An 18,960-nucleotide genomic window follows, 5' to 3' on the forward strand; every position below is an offset into this window, starting at 1 on the left:
AAACAATTTCTGTAGGGACAACCTAAGCAGAACCATCTGTGTGAAAAAAATTACACCGGTGCAGAAATGGCAAAACCTCAAGACCCAAACCAATGATACCATCTTTCATCTTGTCTATTTATTAAATTAACTGGGAAACTGGGGTACACTACACACTCACTGGCTCACAATTTGATTGACAAGTCTATAGGCAATGTAAACAGGCTTAGTGAGCTCTAATCAGAACCATAATTTACAAAATGAGCTTTTATTCCATTTAGTATAATACAAATAATCTGAAAAAAAGTTTACTGAGGTCACAGGTCAAGTGGGGGGCAAGGAGGACTGAAAATTTTAAAGTACAGCAGTTACAGCAGTAAAAAAAATTTCCCATGTGTGGGAATAATAAAAGTTTATCTTATCTTATCTTACAATGTGCAAAGTTGGCAGTGACAGTTAGCGAGACCTAACCTCTCTAAGGGGGTTCCATCCAATTCAAAGGGGACAGAATCATCCCAGGAAAATTATCAATTATTTTTCTAGGAGTGCAAAAAAACAAAAAAAAAAAAGAAGAAGAGGAAAAAACAAATGTGGTCACTGGCATTTCTGGAGTAATAAACACCTGGATTTTATAGGACTGTTGGTACTGTTAGGGGTGTGAGATTATTTATAAAATAATGGTGATGAACGCTGGTTGGAGGGGTCCCCTGTGAATTTTTGCTTAGAGTCCATCCCAACAGCAGCCTGCTGGCCAGTTAAAAGAATGGAGTTTTAAGGCACTTCCAACTTTTCAAATTAGGAACTGGTAGCTAAATCTATCAAGGGGCCACTGGAGAAACTGGGACTTTTGGCACTTCAGCACTGGTTTCATTTTGCATTAGTTGCAGCTTGGTTGGGAGACGCTCTCAGAAAAACATTAACATTTGACAAAAGAGCTTAAAAACTTTTAAAAATCACCAAATTGCTGTTGGGGCAGATGTGTCTGTATATCATTTCAAAACTATATTTCTCATTTTTCTTGCCTTTTATGGTCCTTTCCCCAGTTTGATGTCAGAGAAATCATGTCAAGTGTCTGTGGTCACTGCTTATATAAACAAGTTAGTACAAAGTGAAATGATGCTTCCTGATGATGCGTTTATGGTCCGGTAATTGTTTCCTTTTGTGTATTGCGTTTTCCTACCGCAAACATGCTGCAGCGCAGTCCTCTAAAATTCCAACTGCACGTTCCTAGACGTGGATGACGTGGATGACGTTGTGCGTCGGTCAAACGGTGATTGGTTGAGAGATGGGCCGAAACAGGGAAGGAAATGACAGATGACTTCCACCAGGAGCAAGAGAAGAGCTAAAAAATAATAATGAATACAGCAATTGAGGCACAGGCAGCAGCTGTAGTGGGCGCTTTTCATTTCCTTTAACACTCTGTTTCACTTCAGCTCTTTGTATTCTGTAACTTCAGTCTTGTCCACGGCTGGCTGAGTAGCCCACTCACCTGTAGCCTGCCACCTATTTTCGACACTGCCTCCATCGACAACAGACGCTCTCTGCAGGTAGACGTGCCGTCCACGGACTGCCAACGCGTTACCACTACTATATAATGTACACCGATATATAAGTCACACCCCACTGTATGCTCGAGTCACACTGTAGCTTATTTCATACACGCCCCGAGGTGAACTTGAGATAAAGCTGTGAGAGCGACAGTCCTACAGTTTGATGCGAACCAAGGATGGCGACGAGTGAGGACCCAACGATAGTTATAATAGGATGTGGAGTATCGGGTATAGCAGCGGCTCACCGGCTTGTCAAAGCTGGATATCATGTGCGGATACTTGAGGCGACTGGAAGAAGCGGGGGACGAATAAAAACAGCAACTCTGGGTAAGTTTATATGTAGTTTCTGTTTTAGTCGGTTTCTTCTTTACACTGTCAGAAAATCAGAAACCGACTAAATTAAATCCTTAGTAAGAACAACATTAATTTCTAAGTGTGAGCATGTTTATTGCAGACAATCTAGGAGGATAAGCGATCCAACATGTTCTTGTCTCTTTTAATCACCTGCTGCTGTAAGCATCTTCTGTTGTACTTATTTTCAGTTTCAGTGCTTGGACTGTTGTGCAGCTTTCTGATGTTTTCCGAATGGTGAAACAACACAAAAAATATGCCAGTGCATACAGACACCTCACATTAAAGTTTTTGCGGGACACTATGCAGTACCGTGAAAAATTAAGTGCATCTTAGCAACCAGGTGCTGTGAAAGTCTGGATGAACCTCACTACAAAAAAAAGGGTTTTGGCAGTCTGCTGTAGGGGTGTGACCTGGGCACCTTGCAGTCGATCTCTGTAAGCCAACGTATTCTAAAGTCAAATGTGAGCCTGTCTATCTGACAAGCTAAAGCTTTGCCCAAAGTAGGTCAGACAACAGGACCGTGATCCCAAGCACTAAAGCAGAATAGCTGAAAAAGAAAATAATTGAGGTGCTGCAATGTCTCAGTCAAATTCCAGACCTCAACACGATTGAATGTGGGACCTTAACAGAGCTGTGCTTTAATGAATGCCCACCAACCTCAATAAACTGAAGCAACATTGTAAAGAAGAGTTGGCCAAAGTTCCTCCACAAAGACGTGAGAGACTACTAAAGTCATGCAGAAAAGAATAACTTATAGTTATTGCTGCTACAAGTGGTTCTTCCAGCTGTTGACTCATGGGGTGTGTTTAGTTTTTCTCAGAATTACAAAGAGTTCTGTGAAACCTGATCTACTAGTACAATGGCCTCCCATCAGTAAGATAATTATGTTGTCAGCTTAATCTTTGGTCAGTTTGCTGTCATTGTGCAAGTAAATGTACACAAAGACTTGTTTTTCTTTGACAGGTAACACTATTACAGAGATAGGTGCGGCTTACATCCATGGCCCATCTGAGGAGAACCCATTGTTTTGTCTGGCTCGTGACTATGGCCTCTTGCCTCCAGAAGCCCTCAATCCAGAGAACCAGGCCGTAGACGTGGATGAAGATCCTCCCTTGGTCCCCAACTGGTTCAGCAGTTCAGGTGACCAGACATAGTAACACAAGTGTACTTCAGCACATCACATCATCGTATATAATAATAGCGTGCTTGGTAAGCTGTGATTGTTATTACAACTTTAAATTCTGTCCCAAAGGTGAGAGGCTGAGTGCAGAAAGCATGGAACCAGCTGAGGAGCTGTTTCGTGAGATTTTGGATAACACTTCACAATTTAAAAATCGCAAAAACACATCCTGGAAGAGTGTAGGACATTTCATGCGAACAAAGGTACATTGTTTTGAATTATGCTTGTTGCTGATGATATAAAAAGCTGTAAAAAAACAAAACCTGTTTTGTTGAAATTTGGCATTTTGTGCAGGCGCAGAACCAAGCAGCAGGAAGGTGGAAAGATGAGGATGAAGCCACTAGGCAGCTGCTTCTCTCTGCCTTCAGTACTATGCTGAAGTTTGAGTGCTGTGGAAGTGCGACTCATAGCATGGATGACATAGACCTGGCAGGGTTTTCTATGTATAAGAGCCTACCTGGCGTGGACTGCACGCTTCCAAGGTTTGTGCGTCATCGAATGCATAAAGGGTGTTAACATAAATGCCATTCATTTACTCCGTTTGCTCACCTGTAGGAATTTAAGTTTATGCCTTCACCACCAAGTGCTGTCAGAGAGTAAAGCTGCACTGATTAATACTGAGTTATTAAAGTGGCAGTGATTTAGATCCTTATTCCTTTAGATTGTTTCTTTTATTTAATCTTCTGATCAGCCTGTGTGAGAACCTTCTGTGGTTTTCATTATAGCGATTAGCTATTTATTATTTATTCATTTATTGTCTGGTTTTACAAGAACAAAGCTAATTTATCCACAATAAAGACTAAGACAATGATATACAGGCACCTCGATGTCTGTAAGTACATACTAAATAAATATAAAATGCTCTTGACTGCTCCAGTTTCACCCAGTTAATCTTTATAATTTGTTATTTATTCACTACAGATTATATTTAAAGTAGCCAGACAGGATCCATGGACATGTCCTTGAGCTAACTCTTAGACATATTTGGCACTCTGCCATTTTAAAAGTCATGGGCCTGATTTCCATCCGCTACACCTTAATTCATTTAGAGAATCGCTAACCACGACTAAGTCTTGAAAGACTATGAAATAACCAGGAGCACATGCTGAAACAACTTTAAGGTTGTATAATATTTTTGTTGTTTTTCTCTGGGTTCACAAACGAGACCTTTTTGAGAGGATGTAACTCTGACTGTGGATAGTATAAAATTTTTTATAACACAAGAAAGAAGGCACTCATATATTCTCTCTCTCTCTCTCTCTCTCTCTCTCTCTCTCTCTCTCTCTCTCTCTCTGTGTATATATATATATATATACACACACACACACACACACACATTACGAGCAAAGTGATAGATTTCATTTTTTATTTTAATTTTGATGATTATGACTTATAGGCCATGGAAAATCAGAAATCCAATATCTGAAATTATTAGACTGTGTGATTAGGTTTCACTTTAGGTGTTTGGAATAAAAATAATATACATGCAGGTCACACTTTTGAATTAAATTATAATTTTTTTATGCTATTCTATTCTTTAATGCCCTAATCTAATGAACCTCAATAGGAAGCAGTGAGTCAAGTTTTGCACACTTCATGGACACTCATCATCACATTGTCATTGTCAACAGCTATGATTATAACATCAAATATAAAATACAAATGTACTACAGATGCTGCATCATGGTCGTCTTAATTTATCTTATCTTGCAGAGGATTTGAGCGCCTAATCGAGAACTTGATGTCTGAACTCCCCTCTGATTTAGTGACCTACAATTGCCCTGTGCGCTGTGTCCACTGGAGCAACACAGAGAGTGACTTAAGTCCTGTGACGGTTGAATGTGAGAATGGGGAGAGGATTGCAGCTGATCACGTTATTGTCACTGTGCCTTTAGGTAAACTTCTTTTCATATACTTTATCCTGTTTTTCATATCTCTGCATGAAATTGAGTAATTGTAAATTACGTGTTACGACCAATGTCAGAGCTTAATCTTAATGGCGGGGTTTTGGTAGTGTTACTTTAACAATGGAGTACAGACCAAGTTAGATTTAACCCTCTGCTGCAGTTTATGCAATTTTTAATACGTTTTCCTTTTGTCAGGATATCTGAAGAAGCACCACTCCACTCTGTTCTACCCTCCTCTCCCGGCCCACAAGCTGAAGTCGATCGAGACACTAGGATTTGGAACATGTGACAAAATATTTGTGGAGTTTGAATCGCCGTGGTGGGATGATGACTGTGACATCATCTACCTCGTGTGGGAAGACGAGGTTTGTAGTGCAGCAGCCAGAATAGTTTCATGAGTATGTACCGAACCTGTGTCTTAATAACAGGTTGACAGATATTTTTAAACTTTCATGCACAATTTTAAAGATATGAACCTGTTTCTTTGTTTTTATGTATATGATGCATCTCAGAAATGCATCTCAGTTATCTCAGAAATGTTGCCTAGTAAGGGTAAAACAACAGAGACATTGTGTGAACTTGTGCTTTAGAGCCAGAGATCAGAGAGGAGATAAACCCTTTTGTGTTTTCAGGAGACTGTGTCAGACCAAGTGTCTGATGTGAGTAAATCCTGGATAAGGAAGTTGGTGTCATTCACTGTGCATAAACCTTCTAAAACGTAAGTGACATGTTAATCTGAGGGACCATTAATGATTTTTCCCTCCTATAAAGTTTCCTTTGCAATTCAAACCAGCATTCCCAACCTGACTTCTCTTGTTGATTAACACAAACTCTCAGGGGTAGCCATGTTCTCTGTGGCTGGATTTGTGGTCATGAGGCAGAGTATATGGAGACACTTCCTGAGGAGGAAGTGAGAGAATCAATCACAAAGCTCGTCCGTACATTCACAGGTAAGTTTTATATCTGATCTAAACCTTATAGCTCTTTCCTCTATAGCATAATTAAAGATAAAAAATAAATATCAAAGAGACTAATGATAAAAAAAATAGTTGTTATACCTAAGAAAACTTCTCTGTATGCACAAGGATCACAACAGTTCAATTTTTTGTTAGAAATCTATAAAACATCTCGTTGTTATAGGAATAAAACAAGTTCAGGTAATAAAGAGTATGTATGCAGATATAATGGCATTAAATCGAGCAGCAAACGTGTATGACTATTACCTAAATATCTTTATATCTTACAGCAATAAGACTGAGTTTGTGGTTGAAACTGCTAATATGATGTTGGCACAAATTGTATTTCTATTTTAAAAAGCTGATAGTCATCACACTCTTACTTATATATAACATATTAGTATTGGGGAAATAGTTCAGTATAGATGTATGAAACCAGGTCAGATTGCAGAGTTTATCCTCTGATGTTGACATGCCCAAAACAGGCCACTGTGCAGATGACAATTGATTGTAGAAAACTATGCAGCTATTTTCCTCAATTGAAACCTTCTAGTGCAGAAATGTACATGTTAGACCGAGTATTGAATAGGTATTGAATGGGCAGCATTACAGTAGAAGCTACCTGGTTTGTGCCCGAGAAAAGACACAAATCGCCTGGACACTACGTCAGGAAGGGCACCCATAATAATCTGTCAAATCAAATATACAGAGCTGCCTAATGTGGCAACATCTTTTGGAAAGGGGAGCATCTAAAAGTAGCTTGAGGCTTTTCTGCAAGAAACATTCTTCTCAGATAACTGATCCATAATTGATCCATAATTGATCCAGCTGCTGCTTTTTAATAAACCAGAATGTTTGGGGTGTCACAACCCAGCTTAAAGGACGTGACAAGCAAGTGGGAGACCACACACAGGCTTTTAAAGGCTGTAAGATATCTTTAATGAAATAAGTAAAGAAACTTAAACACAAGTTAAATAATACAACAGTCATAACTGAAGAACAAAATGAACATAATGAATGCCAGACAAAGAGAGACAGCTATGGTTTAGTCAAGGTGTCTTTATATACTGGGACTGGCCTGCTCAGGTGTGCTGCATCTATAACTGGGTCAGCTCCACCTACCTGCAAGAAACAGGCAACAAGAACACAAGGCCACCCCACTGGCTGTCACAGGCAGCAGATTGGAGGGGCAGGCTGTATAAGGCACTGCCTGCTGAAATGAGCTAGCAAATAGTTACTGATATACAGTATTCAAGTCCTAAAAAGCTGTCATACATAGAGAGAAGGCTTTAATATGTAGTAAAAGTAATTTATTTATATCTGTTTTTTTATATATATTTTCTGAAGTGGTTGAGCCTTGGTTATTTCATATTTGTGTGTAGGAAACGGTACCATCACACCAAAGAGAATCCTGTGTTCCCGGTGGTTCACTGATCCCTGGACATACGGTTCCTACTGTCACACAGCCATAGGCTGTACAGCCAAGGACCTGAAGAACATGATGGAACCTCTGCCTTCACAGGAAACTCCGTCACAGGTACAGAACATCTTGAGCCACCGCTAATATTTTGCTTCCAAGGAGCCAGACTTTCATGTCATTTTTCTAAAGTGGTCTTGAGTAAGAGTTCTCTGGGCTTTTTTGAATGTCTTTAAAAATGTTCAGTCCAGTCCTTGTACCTGACCATTTTCAGAGGAGTGTTTTGTCCGTTAAAACCCATTTTAAATGGTATCCTTTAGCGCTTTGATACTAGCAGCCTGTTGAAAAAATGCATCATTTGTTCACGTTTGTTTATTCAATCTATAAAAAATGCCAGTGATAACACAGTTCAATTCAATTCAATTTTATTTACATAGTGCCAAATCACAACACAGTTTGATAAGAATTGCAGCAGATGAACTATTAGTAAATCAAGTAAGTCATATTGCCCAGGGAAGTACTGACTTCTGTTATTTTATAGTTCGACAGAAAGTGACAAAATATAACCTTGAAAAATGTTTCTCACTTTTACTGCTTGTGTGTTTCAGCCCCTGCAGGTGTTGTTTGCTGGAGAGGCAACCCATCCTTGCTTTTACTCCACCGTCCATGGAGCAATTATCACTGGGTGGAGAGAAGCAGATAGACTCATCACTCACTACTGGGCTTCTGTTAGCCCATGAATTCCCTGTAATATAAGAAATTTAAAGATAAAGACTTTTCTTTTAGCTTTTTTTTTTTTTTTTTACTAAAAAACAATCAGATAAGTCTTTTAACTGCTCTTTAGTCAGATAAGATAAAAGACAAATTTTATCTGTGTCTTATCTGGTGACACTGAGTAATCATAGTGGTTGTCTGTTGGCACTAAAAATCACAGTGCTGAATATGGGGGAAAAAAGGGCTTGTGGTATAGTTATGTTGTAATCTGGAGTTCCACTCCTTATCTGGGTTTAAAGGTTGACACATTACATTATACATTAGTCATTGCTAACATGTTGCCAAGGGAACTTTTACTGGTGGAGTTGTTGGTAATATTAATGCAAGTAAAATTATGTTTTTGTTGTGATTTTAAAAATAAGAATATGCATAAACTGAATCAATGCCAACAATTTTAATAAAAAAATATCAAAGAATAAGAGCACTGAACAATTTTAGTGTATTATGAACAAATAAGACAGTTATGCATGGTCAACCATGGCATACCATAAAAACGAAAGGTAGATCACAAGGGACTTAATCGCTACAGGCAAGCAGTAGTTGGGCAGGTGCTTGGATAGAATTTGCTAAGCAAAGCAGGTACAATAGAACAAATACAAATGGCAGGCAAACTAGCAGGAAGTTATTGAAAAGTAGGTCAGTGTGGCGTGGGGTTAGTGATACAACCCTTAGTGAGTGTGACTGAGGAAGGAATTGATTAAAAATGGGAAAACTTGCAGATATGGATGAAGTAAGCTAGATAAAAAGTACACCAAATATGTAATAGCTTTATTTTCCATAGAGGAAATATCCATACATAAATGCATTCCCTGGACTTTGCGACTATTTCGCAATGCATAATAAGCACAAATCAAAGTGTAGTTCAAATCATCTGTTTTAAACCACAATCAGGACACATGCTATGTAGTTGCTTGTGTGTTTTTTGTCTTTCTATAGAATAAAAAGACCACAAATATAATGTGTGATTCAGATGCAGAATAGTTCATTTCCTCAATAGGGAGAACACCAAATCATTGAAACATTACATTAAACACAAAATAATGATATATTTGCATTTTCTAAAGGACCACAGTCTTCCTAATATTTAGAAATATGTAATGATTTTGTTTCAGTTTATGCAAACATAATTTATAAGATTCCCTATAATAAAACTTAAGTAAATGACAGGAAAAGCACTTTGCTTTACTTGTCACAAGTGGACAAAAGGGCTCTATCCAGGTTTGTGATTGTGTTTTTAATTAATAAATAAAATCAAACATGGACACATTGTAGTGTGTTTACTGTGTTTATTTATGCAAGTAAATTAATGTCTACTTTTTTCTCCCCCTGTGTTCACCTTATGAGGTCACCAAATTCTCTTGTCTTTATTGGTTTATGCATAAAGAGAGCAGGAACTTTCTCACTTGCACCTCAGCAAAGGTGTTTTTCTTTTCTGTACTAGAAGCACCAAGGTTAATCATAAACCAGGATTACCAGGATCCAGGTGCATTCTGGGCACCCAGGCGTTTCAGGCTTTCTGTCATCTGAAATGAAAATGTTAGTATGTTATATAGATCAAAATACCAGCTAACTGTAAGAACCTTGATGTGAGTCCTCTGTTTGAAAATACACTGTCTGTGTTCTCTAATACTCTGAAGTTTAATACTGAAAAACTGCAGTAAGGATACAACTTTAATTATTAACTGACAAGTGAAGTCTTTGTTTTTTGGAAATACAAATACATTTCCTCAAAGTCACCAAATAAAATATTCAATGTGTAATGAAGTGTATTTTATTTAAGAAAGCCACTAAAGACAAATAAAGTAGATTTCTATGAATATATAAGGTGATGTCATGTGATCAGCTTTAGGGAGGCGTGCAAACTTTTCTTCTGTCAGCTCATCTGTCTCTATGCAGCAAAGCTTTTTCTGGAGGAGTGACCACTCCTTACAAACACTTTGCATCTTCAACTTTGCCATCCAGCTCCTGTTTCTTGTTCTTGCCACTGCTTCCAAACCATACATCAGAGATGGGGGAACTGCGGGCCTCAAGGGCTGGTGTCCTGAAGGTTTTAGATATCACCCCGGGTCAACACACCTGAGTCAAATGATTAGTTCATTACCAGGCCTCTGGAGAACTTTAAGAGATGTTGGATGTGTGTTGGATTAAGGACACATCAAAAAAAACCTGCAAGACACCAGCCCTTGAGGCCTAGAGTTCCCCCACCCCTGCCATACATCATAGCAAATCTTATTACCACCTTGTAAATCTTTCCTTTCACTCTTGCTGCTGTCTTCCAGCCACTCCACCCTTCCTGCACTCTCTTTTCACGTCTCTTTCACGTCTCTTGTGCATTGTCTGATGCTGATGCTGGTTGACCCTAAGTATTTATTCACATGCACCTTTTGGCTTATTTCCAAAGCAAAAGAAAAGAAGTCAAAACCCAGCTGTGTATATGCAAGTGAGCGCCCATTGCCTATCCTATCAAGTTTCAACCTGGGTATCTCAAAATTATGAATTACTAACTGAAACTTATGAGGAGAAAAAAAGAGAGAGAAAATAACTTGAAATTTTAAGTTATTAAATTAACCTGAAATTTTGGCTTATTGATAATATATTATAATATAAACATATTTTCAATGTATTTTATTTATAATGGCGAGAACTTTCCATGTAGTCAAGCTTTCAAGGGAAAATCGGAAAATGGACTTTATTTTGAAAATCTTGGCCGGAAAAATCTTTGTTCGCAGCGGGGTTTTTTTTAGCTCCACAGAGGAAGGACACAGCTGCAGTTCACCATTGTTGCCAGACATGGGTGGACACAGGGACGCGAAAGTAGTGATCATAGGATGTGGGATAGCTGGTATAGCAGCAGCACATAAACTGGTAAAAGCTGGTTTTCATCATGTGCGGATACTGGAGGCGACAGGAAGAAGCGGAGGACGAATAAAAACAGGAAGGATCGGTGAGTAACGTGCACTTAGGGCTTTTTCAGTCAATCTGCAGTTTTTTAAATTCTGGTTTCCGCACATTACAAACACACATTTTCTTGTCATGATGGCAAGCAACAGTGTAAAGGTTTTTTTTATTTCCTCGCACTACAAGTTCGTGTTGGATGTGATTGGAGCTAAAGTAAAATCGCAGCATACAGATGCATGCCAGGGATATGATAGAAGGACTTTGGATACTACGTTATAACACCTTATAGCACAGCTGTATAGTGAGCTGAAGTCTGGCAGAAACTTACACATTGCATAACCGTAATGTATTGCTCCTCCAAGCGTCATAAAGTGGTGTGTGGCAAAGGTTTTGCGGACCCATATGCAGGATTCGTAAGAGAGGAAAGCGAAGTAAAGAAAGAAGCCTTAGTGCTGTAAACTGTTCAAAATACAAGATGCAAATAATGTGGAGCAATATGCTGCTACCATCCTGCAACTGACTGGATCAAGTTGGTAATGACATTCAATATGTTTTTGATAATACAGTAACTAAGAGTGATAAATTATTGAAAGCCACATTTAACAGAAATTAATATTTAACTGTTACATTTGAGTTCAGTACCCTTTCTGTTCTATAGGAATATCACTAGATTACAACCAACTGGCAGCCGGTTGAGTCCCCTCGATTTGTGCTAACTGACGAAGCCTCATTCAAACCGATTGAAACATGGCAGGAGTTCGTCTACATTTATAAATTAGACAGCTATTATATGAAAACTTCAACAATCTCTCATAGAGTGATTGGACTCAATCCAAGTCAGACTATAACTGTTTGCAGAAAGGTTGCCTTCTATAAGGTGAGATTATTCACAGCATCCCTAGAGTATTTTAGTTTATCGATACTATGCCGTATCAATTTTCCCCCCTACCTTTGTCAGGTGTTTACGAAAAAGTGATTGCAGGAATTTTAACTTTTTTAGAAATGACTTGTTGGTTTTGTTGGTCAAAAACATGTCAAATATAGCGCTAATAAATGATATCAAGTCATTTTGAGCCAGAAAGAATATTCCTATCTCAAGGTAGAAGCTGCAATCAGTTTTTGGCAAACTGTTATATTTGCTATATTTCTCTGAGTAACAACTCTCATTTACCATAAAAATTAGTTTTTCAGGAGCACTCTGGCTAAGAGGGAAGCAGAAATTGTAAAATTAACATCGCTGTTATATAATAGCTGTCAAATTTATAAAAGCAGACGAACTGCTGCCGTGTTTCCATCACTTTGAATACATATTTTCAGGGCCCGAAAAGAACTAGATATTTTATATATGTACATGATCAGTGTTCTTGTGTCACATCTGCAGGTCGGGAGCTGAACGCTGAGGACATCTTATCTGCTCAGAAATTGTTTTTGGAGCTGATAAATGAAAGTTCCGATTTTCAGAGTCAAAGAGGAGAACCCTGGCCCAGTGTGGGAGATTTCTTACGGGCACAGGTAAATTTCTGGCTGTGTTTTTGTCCACAGCAAATCATTTGTCATCCATTAGTGGCATCTAGATTCTCACATGAATTGTGGGTGTGTTTCTTTGCTTGTTATCTGGTGTAGGTGCAACAGCATGCAGCAGAGAAATGGAAAGATGTTGATGAAGCCACCAGATCTCTGCGACTCTGTGTGATCAGTAACATGCTGAAGGTCGAGTGCTGCGTCAATGGGACTCACAGCATGGATGAGGTCAGCATGGGGGCCTTTGGCCTATACAAGACTCTACCTGGACTGGACTGTACATTCCCAGGGTTCGTACTCCTGACTCTGCATTTACACTGTGCAAAAACAAGCATTTATTTTTCGATTAGAGTCGCAAATAACGGGTAAACAAATATCTATACATCTTTATTATGTATACTATATCTATACATCTCAATGAAGTTAAGAAAGAACAAAAAAGAATGGGATGCAGACACCCCATTTACTCCTGCAGGTGTGAACACAAAGTGCACGATGTCACGGTCCTGGGTCTTATGACCCAGTGTTTTGAGTTTAGTTTATTTGGATGTTTATATGATTAAGCTCATGACTTTTTCTAGTTCTTTGTTATTAGATTCCCCTTGTGTCTTCCAACCCCTGTGAAGTCTCCCCTGCTCTTCATGTGTTTCATGTCTGTGTCTTACGTTGTCAAGTTCTGGTTGTCATGTCTGCGTCTCATTAGGTTTCCTATTTTATTTTGAAGAGATCTTGTGTTTGTATATTATGGTTTATGTTTTGAGTCCTTTGTTGTACGGTTTCTTGTTTCAGTTATGGTTATCATCGGTTTAGTTCTTTGGCTTCGTAATATGGCTTCCCTATGTTCCATGTTGTGTCCACTGTGACCCTTTTGTACCATGTTTCAGGTTCTTATGTTCTGTCTCCCCAGTTGCTGTTAAGTTACATGTCTAGAGTTCAGTCAGTGTTTCCTGTTTTACTTTGAAGGTTGGTGTCTCATGTCAGTGGTTCTAGTTTTGCTTCCCTTGTCTCGTCCAGTCTGATTACTCCCAGCTGTGCTCTCCTTCTGTGTCTAATTCCCTCGTTATCCCTCTGTGTATTTAAGCCCTGTGTTTTCTCTTTGTCAGTGTCGTAGTCTCCCTCATGGCTGTGTTTCCCTGTGTGTTAGTTATCCATGTCCCAGTTTAGTTTATTTATATTTTTCGTGGCATCCTGCAATAAAGCAGCCTTTTGAGTTTAATTCCTGTGTGGTGAGTTTTGCGTTTGGGTCCTTCTCCTGCCTTTACACAGCCGAAACATGACAGAAGACTACGACCAGACAATGGACCCAGCAGCTCACAATCCCTCCGCTGAGCTCCAGGAGGACATGATTTACGCGGTGGAGTTTCTTTGTCAAGAGTGGTTTGCGCTGCCTTTCAAGGAATACCAAGAGGAGTTAGCTCGCCGGTTGCAGAGAATGATTTCCGGCCTCCCTTGGTTATTCGGCTCGCTACACCCACTCATTCAGGACTTCCTCGTTACCACCGTACATGTCCGCCCTGAGCAGCCACTCCTGTATGAAGAGCCGGAGGATTTTCAGCTGAGTCCGCTGGAGGATTCGCAGGCCGACTCGTCCCCTTCCTCTTCCAGGAGAAAGCGGCGTTCACGCCGCCATCGCTCCACAGCAGCTGAGCAGACAACTTTCGTGAGTGAAAATGACTGTGTACCACATTCTGATTCAAAACCTTCTGCCATTTCATCCACAGTTAGTCATGCTGCTCCTATGAACACTTTAGTTTTTCAACCAGCTCCCCTGGACATAAGCAAACCTGCCCTTGTATCTGAGACTCCCTATGTATCACCAGTTTCTCAGCCTATGACCTTTTCTGTGTCTCAGCCAGTACAGGTAAATGGCAGCAACGTGCCGTCTACCATAGGTAAATTGGCTAAAAAACTTGGACTTGATGCCACTGAGCTAATGAGTCAAGTTGAACTTTGTGTTCCACAGCCAGCCATGTTCAAACACACTCACCATGTTTTAGAGTCAGACCAAGTTCAACCTGCATCTCAAGTGACTGTTTTGGGTGTGGCTTCACCCCTGGACTTTACTGCTCACCAGTCAGCTTGTTCTGAAACTGCCTTTGCAAACCTACCTACTCCTGTGACCACTCCTGAGCTCCGCTCTCCACCACCTGTCCCGGCTCCCAGGGTGAGGCCAGCCAGGACACAGCCTACCTCCGCACCCGTACCTACTCCTCGGGTGGGAGCGGCTCATGTCCGGCGGGTGCCTGCACCCATTCCTGTGCCCGCTGAAGGCTCAGGCGAGCCTATCCAGCCCCTGTCCTTGTGTTCTGTAGGCTCAGAGTTAGGTCATCAACCACTACCACAATCACTACAACCCCTCATTTTTTCCATAGTTCAGTCTGTTGCTCAGTTATTAGCTCAGTCATGTGTTCCATCATCAGTTTTGCCTCCAGGTCAGGCTTCAGTTTTGCCTCCAGGTCAGGCTTCAGTTTTGCCTCCAGGTCAGGCTTCAGTTTTGCCTCCAGGTCAGGCTTCAGTTTTGCCTCCAGGTCAGGCTTCAGTTTTGCCTCCAGGTCAGGCTTCAGTTTTGCCTCCAGGTCAGGCTTCAGTTTTGCCTCCAGGTCAGGCTTCAGTTTTGCCTCCAGGTCAGGCTTCAGTTTTGTCACCCATACCTCTTTCATTAGCCCAATCATCTACACAACCAACCGCTCAACAGTCTGCTCAGCACTCCGCAGCTCCCACGCTGCTGCCTGTTCCAGCTGGAGTGCCCGAGGAGCCCGTCCAGCCCCAAGCCACGTCAGCTGGGGGGCCCGAGGAGCCCGTCCAGCCCCAAGCCACGTCAGCTGGGGGGCCCGAGGAGCCCGTCCAGCCCCCTTCCACGTCAGCTGGGGGGCCCGAGGAGCCCGTCCAGCCCCCTTCCTCGTCAGCTGGGGGGCCCGAGGAGCCCGTCCAGCCCCCTTCCTCGTCAGCTGGGGGGCCCGAGGAGCCCGTCCAGCCCCCTTCCTCGTCAGCTGGGGGGCCCGAGGAGCCCGTCCAGCCCCCTTCCTCGTCAGCTGGGGGGCCCGAGGAGCCCGTCCAGCCCCCTTCCTCGTCAGCTGGCGGTTCAGGAGAACCGCACCAGCCTCATGCCACGTCAGCTGGGGGGCCCGAGGAGCCCGTCCAGCCACCACCTGCGGCTCAATCGCCTGCAGCGCCTATGCCGTCGTCTGGTCCAGCTTCTGCTTCGGCGCCTGCTTCAGCACCTGCTTCGGCTTCGCCTGGCCCTGCTTCTGCTTCGGCGCCTGCTTCAGCACCTGCTTCGGCTTCGCCTGGCCCTGCTTCTGCTTCGGCGCCTGCTTCAGCACCTGCTTCGGCTTCGCCTGGCCCTGCTTCTGCTTCGGCGCCTGCCTCAGCCTCGCCTGGCCCTGCTTCTGCTTCGGCGCCTGCCTCAGCCTCGCCTGGCCCTGCTTCTGCTTCGGCGCCTGCCTCAGCCTCGCCTGGCCCTGCTTCTGCTTCGGCGCCTGCCTCAGCCTCGCCTGGCCCTGCTTCTGCTTCGGCGCCTGCCTCAGCCTCGCCTGGCCCTGCTTCTGCTTCTGCTTCGGCGCCTGCCTCAGCCTCGCCTGGCCCTGCTTCTGCTTCGGCGCCTGCCTCAGCCTCGCCTGGCCCTGCTTCTGCTTCTGCTTCGGCGCCTGCCTCAGCCTCGCCTGGTCCAGCCTCAGCCTCGCCTCATCCTGCAGTTGCCAAGCCACCGCCTCGTCCACGTCCGGCTCAGCCTGCTAAACATCGTCCACGCCTGGTTTGGCGTCAGCAGCCACCTTCCAGACCGCTGACTGGACTTCTTCGTACGTGCCCACGCCGCCGTCGGCCGCCAGCCAAGCCGCCTGACGGTCTTCGTGCCTGTCCACGTCGCCACCGCTGGCTCCGCGGTCGGCCTCCAGAACAGCTTCGTCTACATCGTCGCCACTACCGTCCGCACGGCCGGCCTCCAGACCTGCTTCGTCGCCACCGCTGGCTCCGCGGTCGGCCTCCAGAACTGTTCAGTCATGAACTACTGAGCCGTTGGCCTCCTGGTCGGCCTCCTGACCTGAGTTTTGGACTGTCCCCTGTGCCTTTATTGGACATTTTGTTTTCGACTTAGTTTTGGCCCTCCGACCTGGACCCCCGCCACCCGCCCTGGGTGGGTTGTTTTTGGTTTTGTTTTCCCGGCTTGGGGCGTCTGGAATCCGCCCTTGAAGGGGGGGCTCTGTCACGGTCCTGGGTCTTATGACCCAGTGTTTTGAGTTTAGTTTATTTGGATGTTTATATGATTAAGCTCATGACTTTTTCTAGTTCTTTGTTATTAGATTCCCCTTGTGTCTTCCAACCCCTGTGAAGTCTCCCCTGCTCTTCATGTGTTTCATGTCTGTGTCTTACGTTGTCAAGTTCTGGTTGTCATGTCTGCGTCTCATTAGGTTTCCTATTTTATTTTGAAGAGATCTTGTGTTTGTATATTATGGTTTATGTTTTGAGTCCTTTGTTGTACGGTTTCTTGTTTCAGTTATGGTTATCATCGGTTTAGTTCTTTGGCTTCGTAATATGGCTTCCCTATGTTCCATGTTGTGTCCACTGTGACCCTTTTGTACCATGTTTCAGGTTCTTATGTTCTGTCTCCCCAGTTGCTGTTAAGTTACATGTCTAGAGTTCAGTCAGTGTTTCCTGTTTTACTTTGAAGGTTGGTGTCTCATGTCAGTGGTTCTAGTTTTGCTTCCCTTGTCTCGTCCAGTCTGATTACTCCCAGCTGTGCTCTCCTTCTGTGTCTAATTCCCTCGTTATCCCTCTGTGTATTTAAGCCCTGTGTTTTCTCTTTGTCAGTGTCGTAGTCTCCCTCATGGCTGTGTTTCCCTGTGTGTTAGTTATCCATGTCCCAGTTTAGTTTATTTATATTTTTCGTGGCATCCTGCAATAAAGCAGCCTTTTGAGTTTAATTCCTGTGTGGTGAGTTTTGCGTTTGGGTCCTTCTCCTGCCTTTACACAGCCGAAACATGACACACGAGTTACAGATATTCATCCATATGGCTGTGTATATGGGCCACAATCGCAGCAGATTCCAGTCACAATATTCACTCTCACACACAATGCAGACCTTTCATTAAAAGCAAACAATATATCAGTTGCACTGAAAAACACAAGAATACAATAAATAACAGTAATGAGTACAATCTGCCATCTTAGTGCTAAACCAGGGGAAAGGAAAAAAGCTTTGTTTTGTGTAACATTCATTTGTGGATAGTTCTCACTCAAAATGATATGTTTGAATTTATCTTTTTCCAGGTTGCCCAGTACATAAAGTTTGAGATTCCCGTTTTAGACAGCTTTGTAGAAAAACTGAAAGAGGAAGAGGAACGTGAAATAATCAAACTGACCAAAAAGTAAGTCGAGAGTCTCTCCTCTCATAACTGCTGTTAATCTCGACTGATTTATTTCATTATGTGGAGCCAATATGCATGTTTCCTGTCAGTATTACTGAATCAAAACAAGGCAGTCACTCTTCAGTTAAGGACAGTGTCACGGCTCATTGTTTGCAAGCTTATATAATCTTTCACCTCATATGACTGAGATTTCAGCCTACTAACCCTGACATTGTATGTACTTTTATGACTCATGTGGCTTTATGAGTCTGTTTACACAGTTCTGTGGTAGGGACTTGCTTCTCTTCTGGAGACAAAAGGCATATCATCGTAAGAAAAATATTACATTGCAATGTTAAGATCAGGTTTAAGGTTGGGATAAAGTTTCCAGGAATTACTACAAGTCAGTGATGGAATCACAACTGTGCCTTTCATGGTTACAGTTAACTTGCAGCAAATTGTCTCAACCTGTATTCTTTTTTAGGATTTGTGTTCTAAGTAGCTAAGCTCCACCGACAGTCTGACAAATAAGTCATTCATAACACGTTCTTTGTTCAGTCTTTTCATTAAAATAATACCACCCTTCAGTAATAAATAAATATGTATTTGGGTGTAAGTGTAGACATGCAACACAAAGCCTTTATTCAAGTGTTTTTTTTCCCCACCTCTGCAGGTACAGTGCCCTGAAATCTATGATACTGCATCAGCTTGAAGACAGAGCTCACACTGATGACAGAGCATGATTGTTTCTATAGGCGTGTGCTGATGTGTAAGGGGAATGGGTGGGTGCAACACTAATGATTGTTGTTTTAGTATGGGAATAGTTCTATATACTTTAGTGAATGTAGAGGTAAAGGAGAAAAAGTGAGTCACCACTTTGTATCATCTATTCTGTCAATATTTTTACAACTAAGTGCATCACTGTTTTTGATATCTTGTATTAATATATTCACATTTTGTATGAAAATCTTTACTGCACATATGGATATTTATACTGAAGCGTTTTGGTAATGTTTTCTCTGACTTGGACCTTTTATCTAATAAATCAGCTTTAGTGTTGTCCTTCAAAAATACTGCTT

General features: G+C 42.1%; 2 protein-coding genes across 2 annotated transcripts; both read left to right on the top strand.

Annotated features, from left to right (window-relative positions):
- Nucleotides 1–1,269: 1,269 nt before the first annotated feature.
- On the top strand, nucleotides 1,270–9,720 carry LOC134639897 (peroxisomal N(1)-acetyl-spermine/spermidine oxidase-like). The gene is made up of 10 exons (XM_063491408.1): nucleotides 1,270–1,856; nucleotides 2,847–3,023; nucleotides 3,136–3,266; nucleotides 3,358–3,545; nucleotides 4,777–4,958; nucleotides 5,166–5,335; nucleotides 5,603–5,688; nucleotides 5,808–5,920; nucleotides 7,309–7,463; nucleotides 7,952–9,720. Exons 1-10 carry the CDS (start codon nucleotides 1,706–1,708, stop codon nucleotides 8,081–8,083), a joined length of 1,485 nt encoding a protein of 494 aa, XP_063347478.1. The 5' UTR covers nucleotides 1,270–1,705; the 3' UTR covers nucleotides 8,084–9,720.
- Nucleotides 9,721–10,883: 1,163 nt separating this feature from the next.
- On the top strand, nucleotides 10,884–18,960 carry LOC134639615 (uncharacterized). The gene is made up of 6 exons (XM_063490899.1): nucleotides 10,884–11,061; nucleotides 12,397–12,527; nucleotides 12,639–12,826; nucleotides 13,803–14,196; nucleotides 17,805–17,902; nucleotides 18,555–18,960. Exons 1-6 carry the CDS (start codon nucleotides 10,908–10,910, stop codon nucleotides 18,622–18,624), a joined length of 1,035 nt encoding a protein of 344 aa, XP_063346969.1. The 5' UTR covers nucleotides 10,884–10,907; the 3' UTR covers nucleotides 18,625–18,960.

The sequence above is a fragment of the Pelmatolapia mariae genome, linkage group LG13 (assembly GCF_036321145.2).
Source record: "Pelmatolapia mariae isolate MD_Pm_ZW linkage group LG13, Pm_UMD_F_2, whole genome shotgun sequence".
In the NCBI taxonomy this organism is placed as follows: domain Eukaryota; kingdom Metazoa; phylum Chordata; class Actinopteri; order Cichliformes; family Cichlidae; genus Pelmatolapia; species Pelmatolapia mariae.

What these genes read in the sequence shown, in the direction of transcription:
- LOC134639897 (XM_063491408.1), top strand. Translation starts at nt 1,706, where the DNA reads ATGGCGACGAGTGAGGACCCAACGATAGTTATAATAGGATGTGGAGTA. An exon ending in GACATTTCATGCGAACAAAG is followed by an intron (nt 3,267 to 3,357) that starts GTACATTGTTTT and finishes CATTTTGTGCAG; the next exon opens with GCGCAGAACCAAGCAGCAGG. An exon ending in GCTCGTCCGTACATTCACAG is followed by an intron (nt 5,921 to 7,308) that starts GTAAGTTTTATA and finishes ATTTGTGTGTAG; the next exon opens with GAAACGGTACCATCACACCA.
- LOC134639615 (XM_063490899.1), top strand. Translation starts at nt 10,908, where the DNA reads ATGGGTGGACACAGGGACGCGAAAGTAGTGATCATAGGATGTGGGATA. An exon ending in GAGATTTCTTACGGGCACAG is followed by an intron (nt 12,528 to 12,638) that starts GTAAATTTCTGG and finishes TATCTGGTGTAG; the next exon opens with GTGCAACAGCATGCAGCAGA. An exon ending in CTGGACTGTACATTCCCAGG is followed by an intron (nt 12,827 to 13,802) that starts GTTCGTACTCCT and finishes GCCTTTACACAG; the next exon opens with CCGAAACATGACAGAAGACT.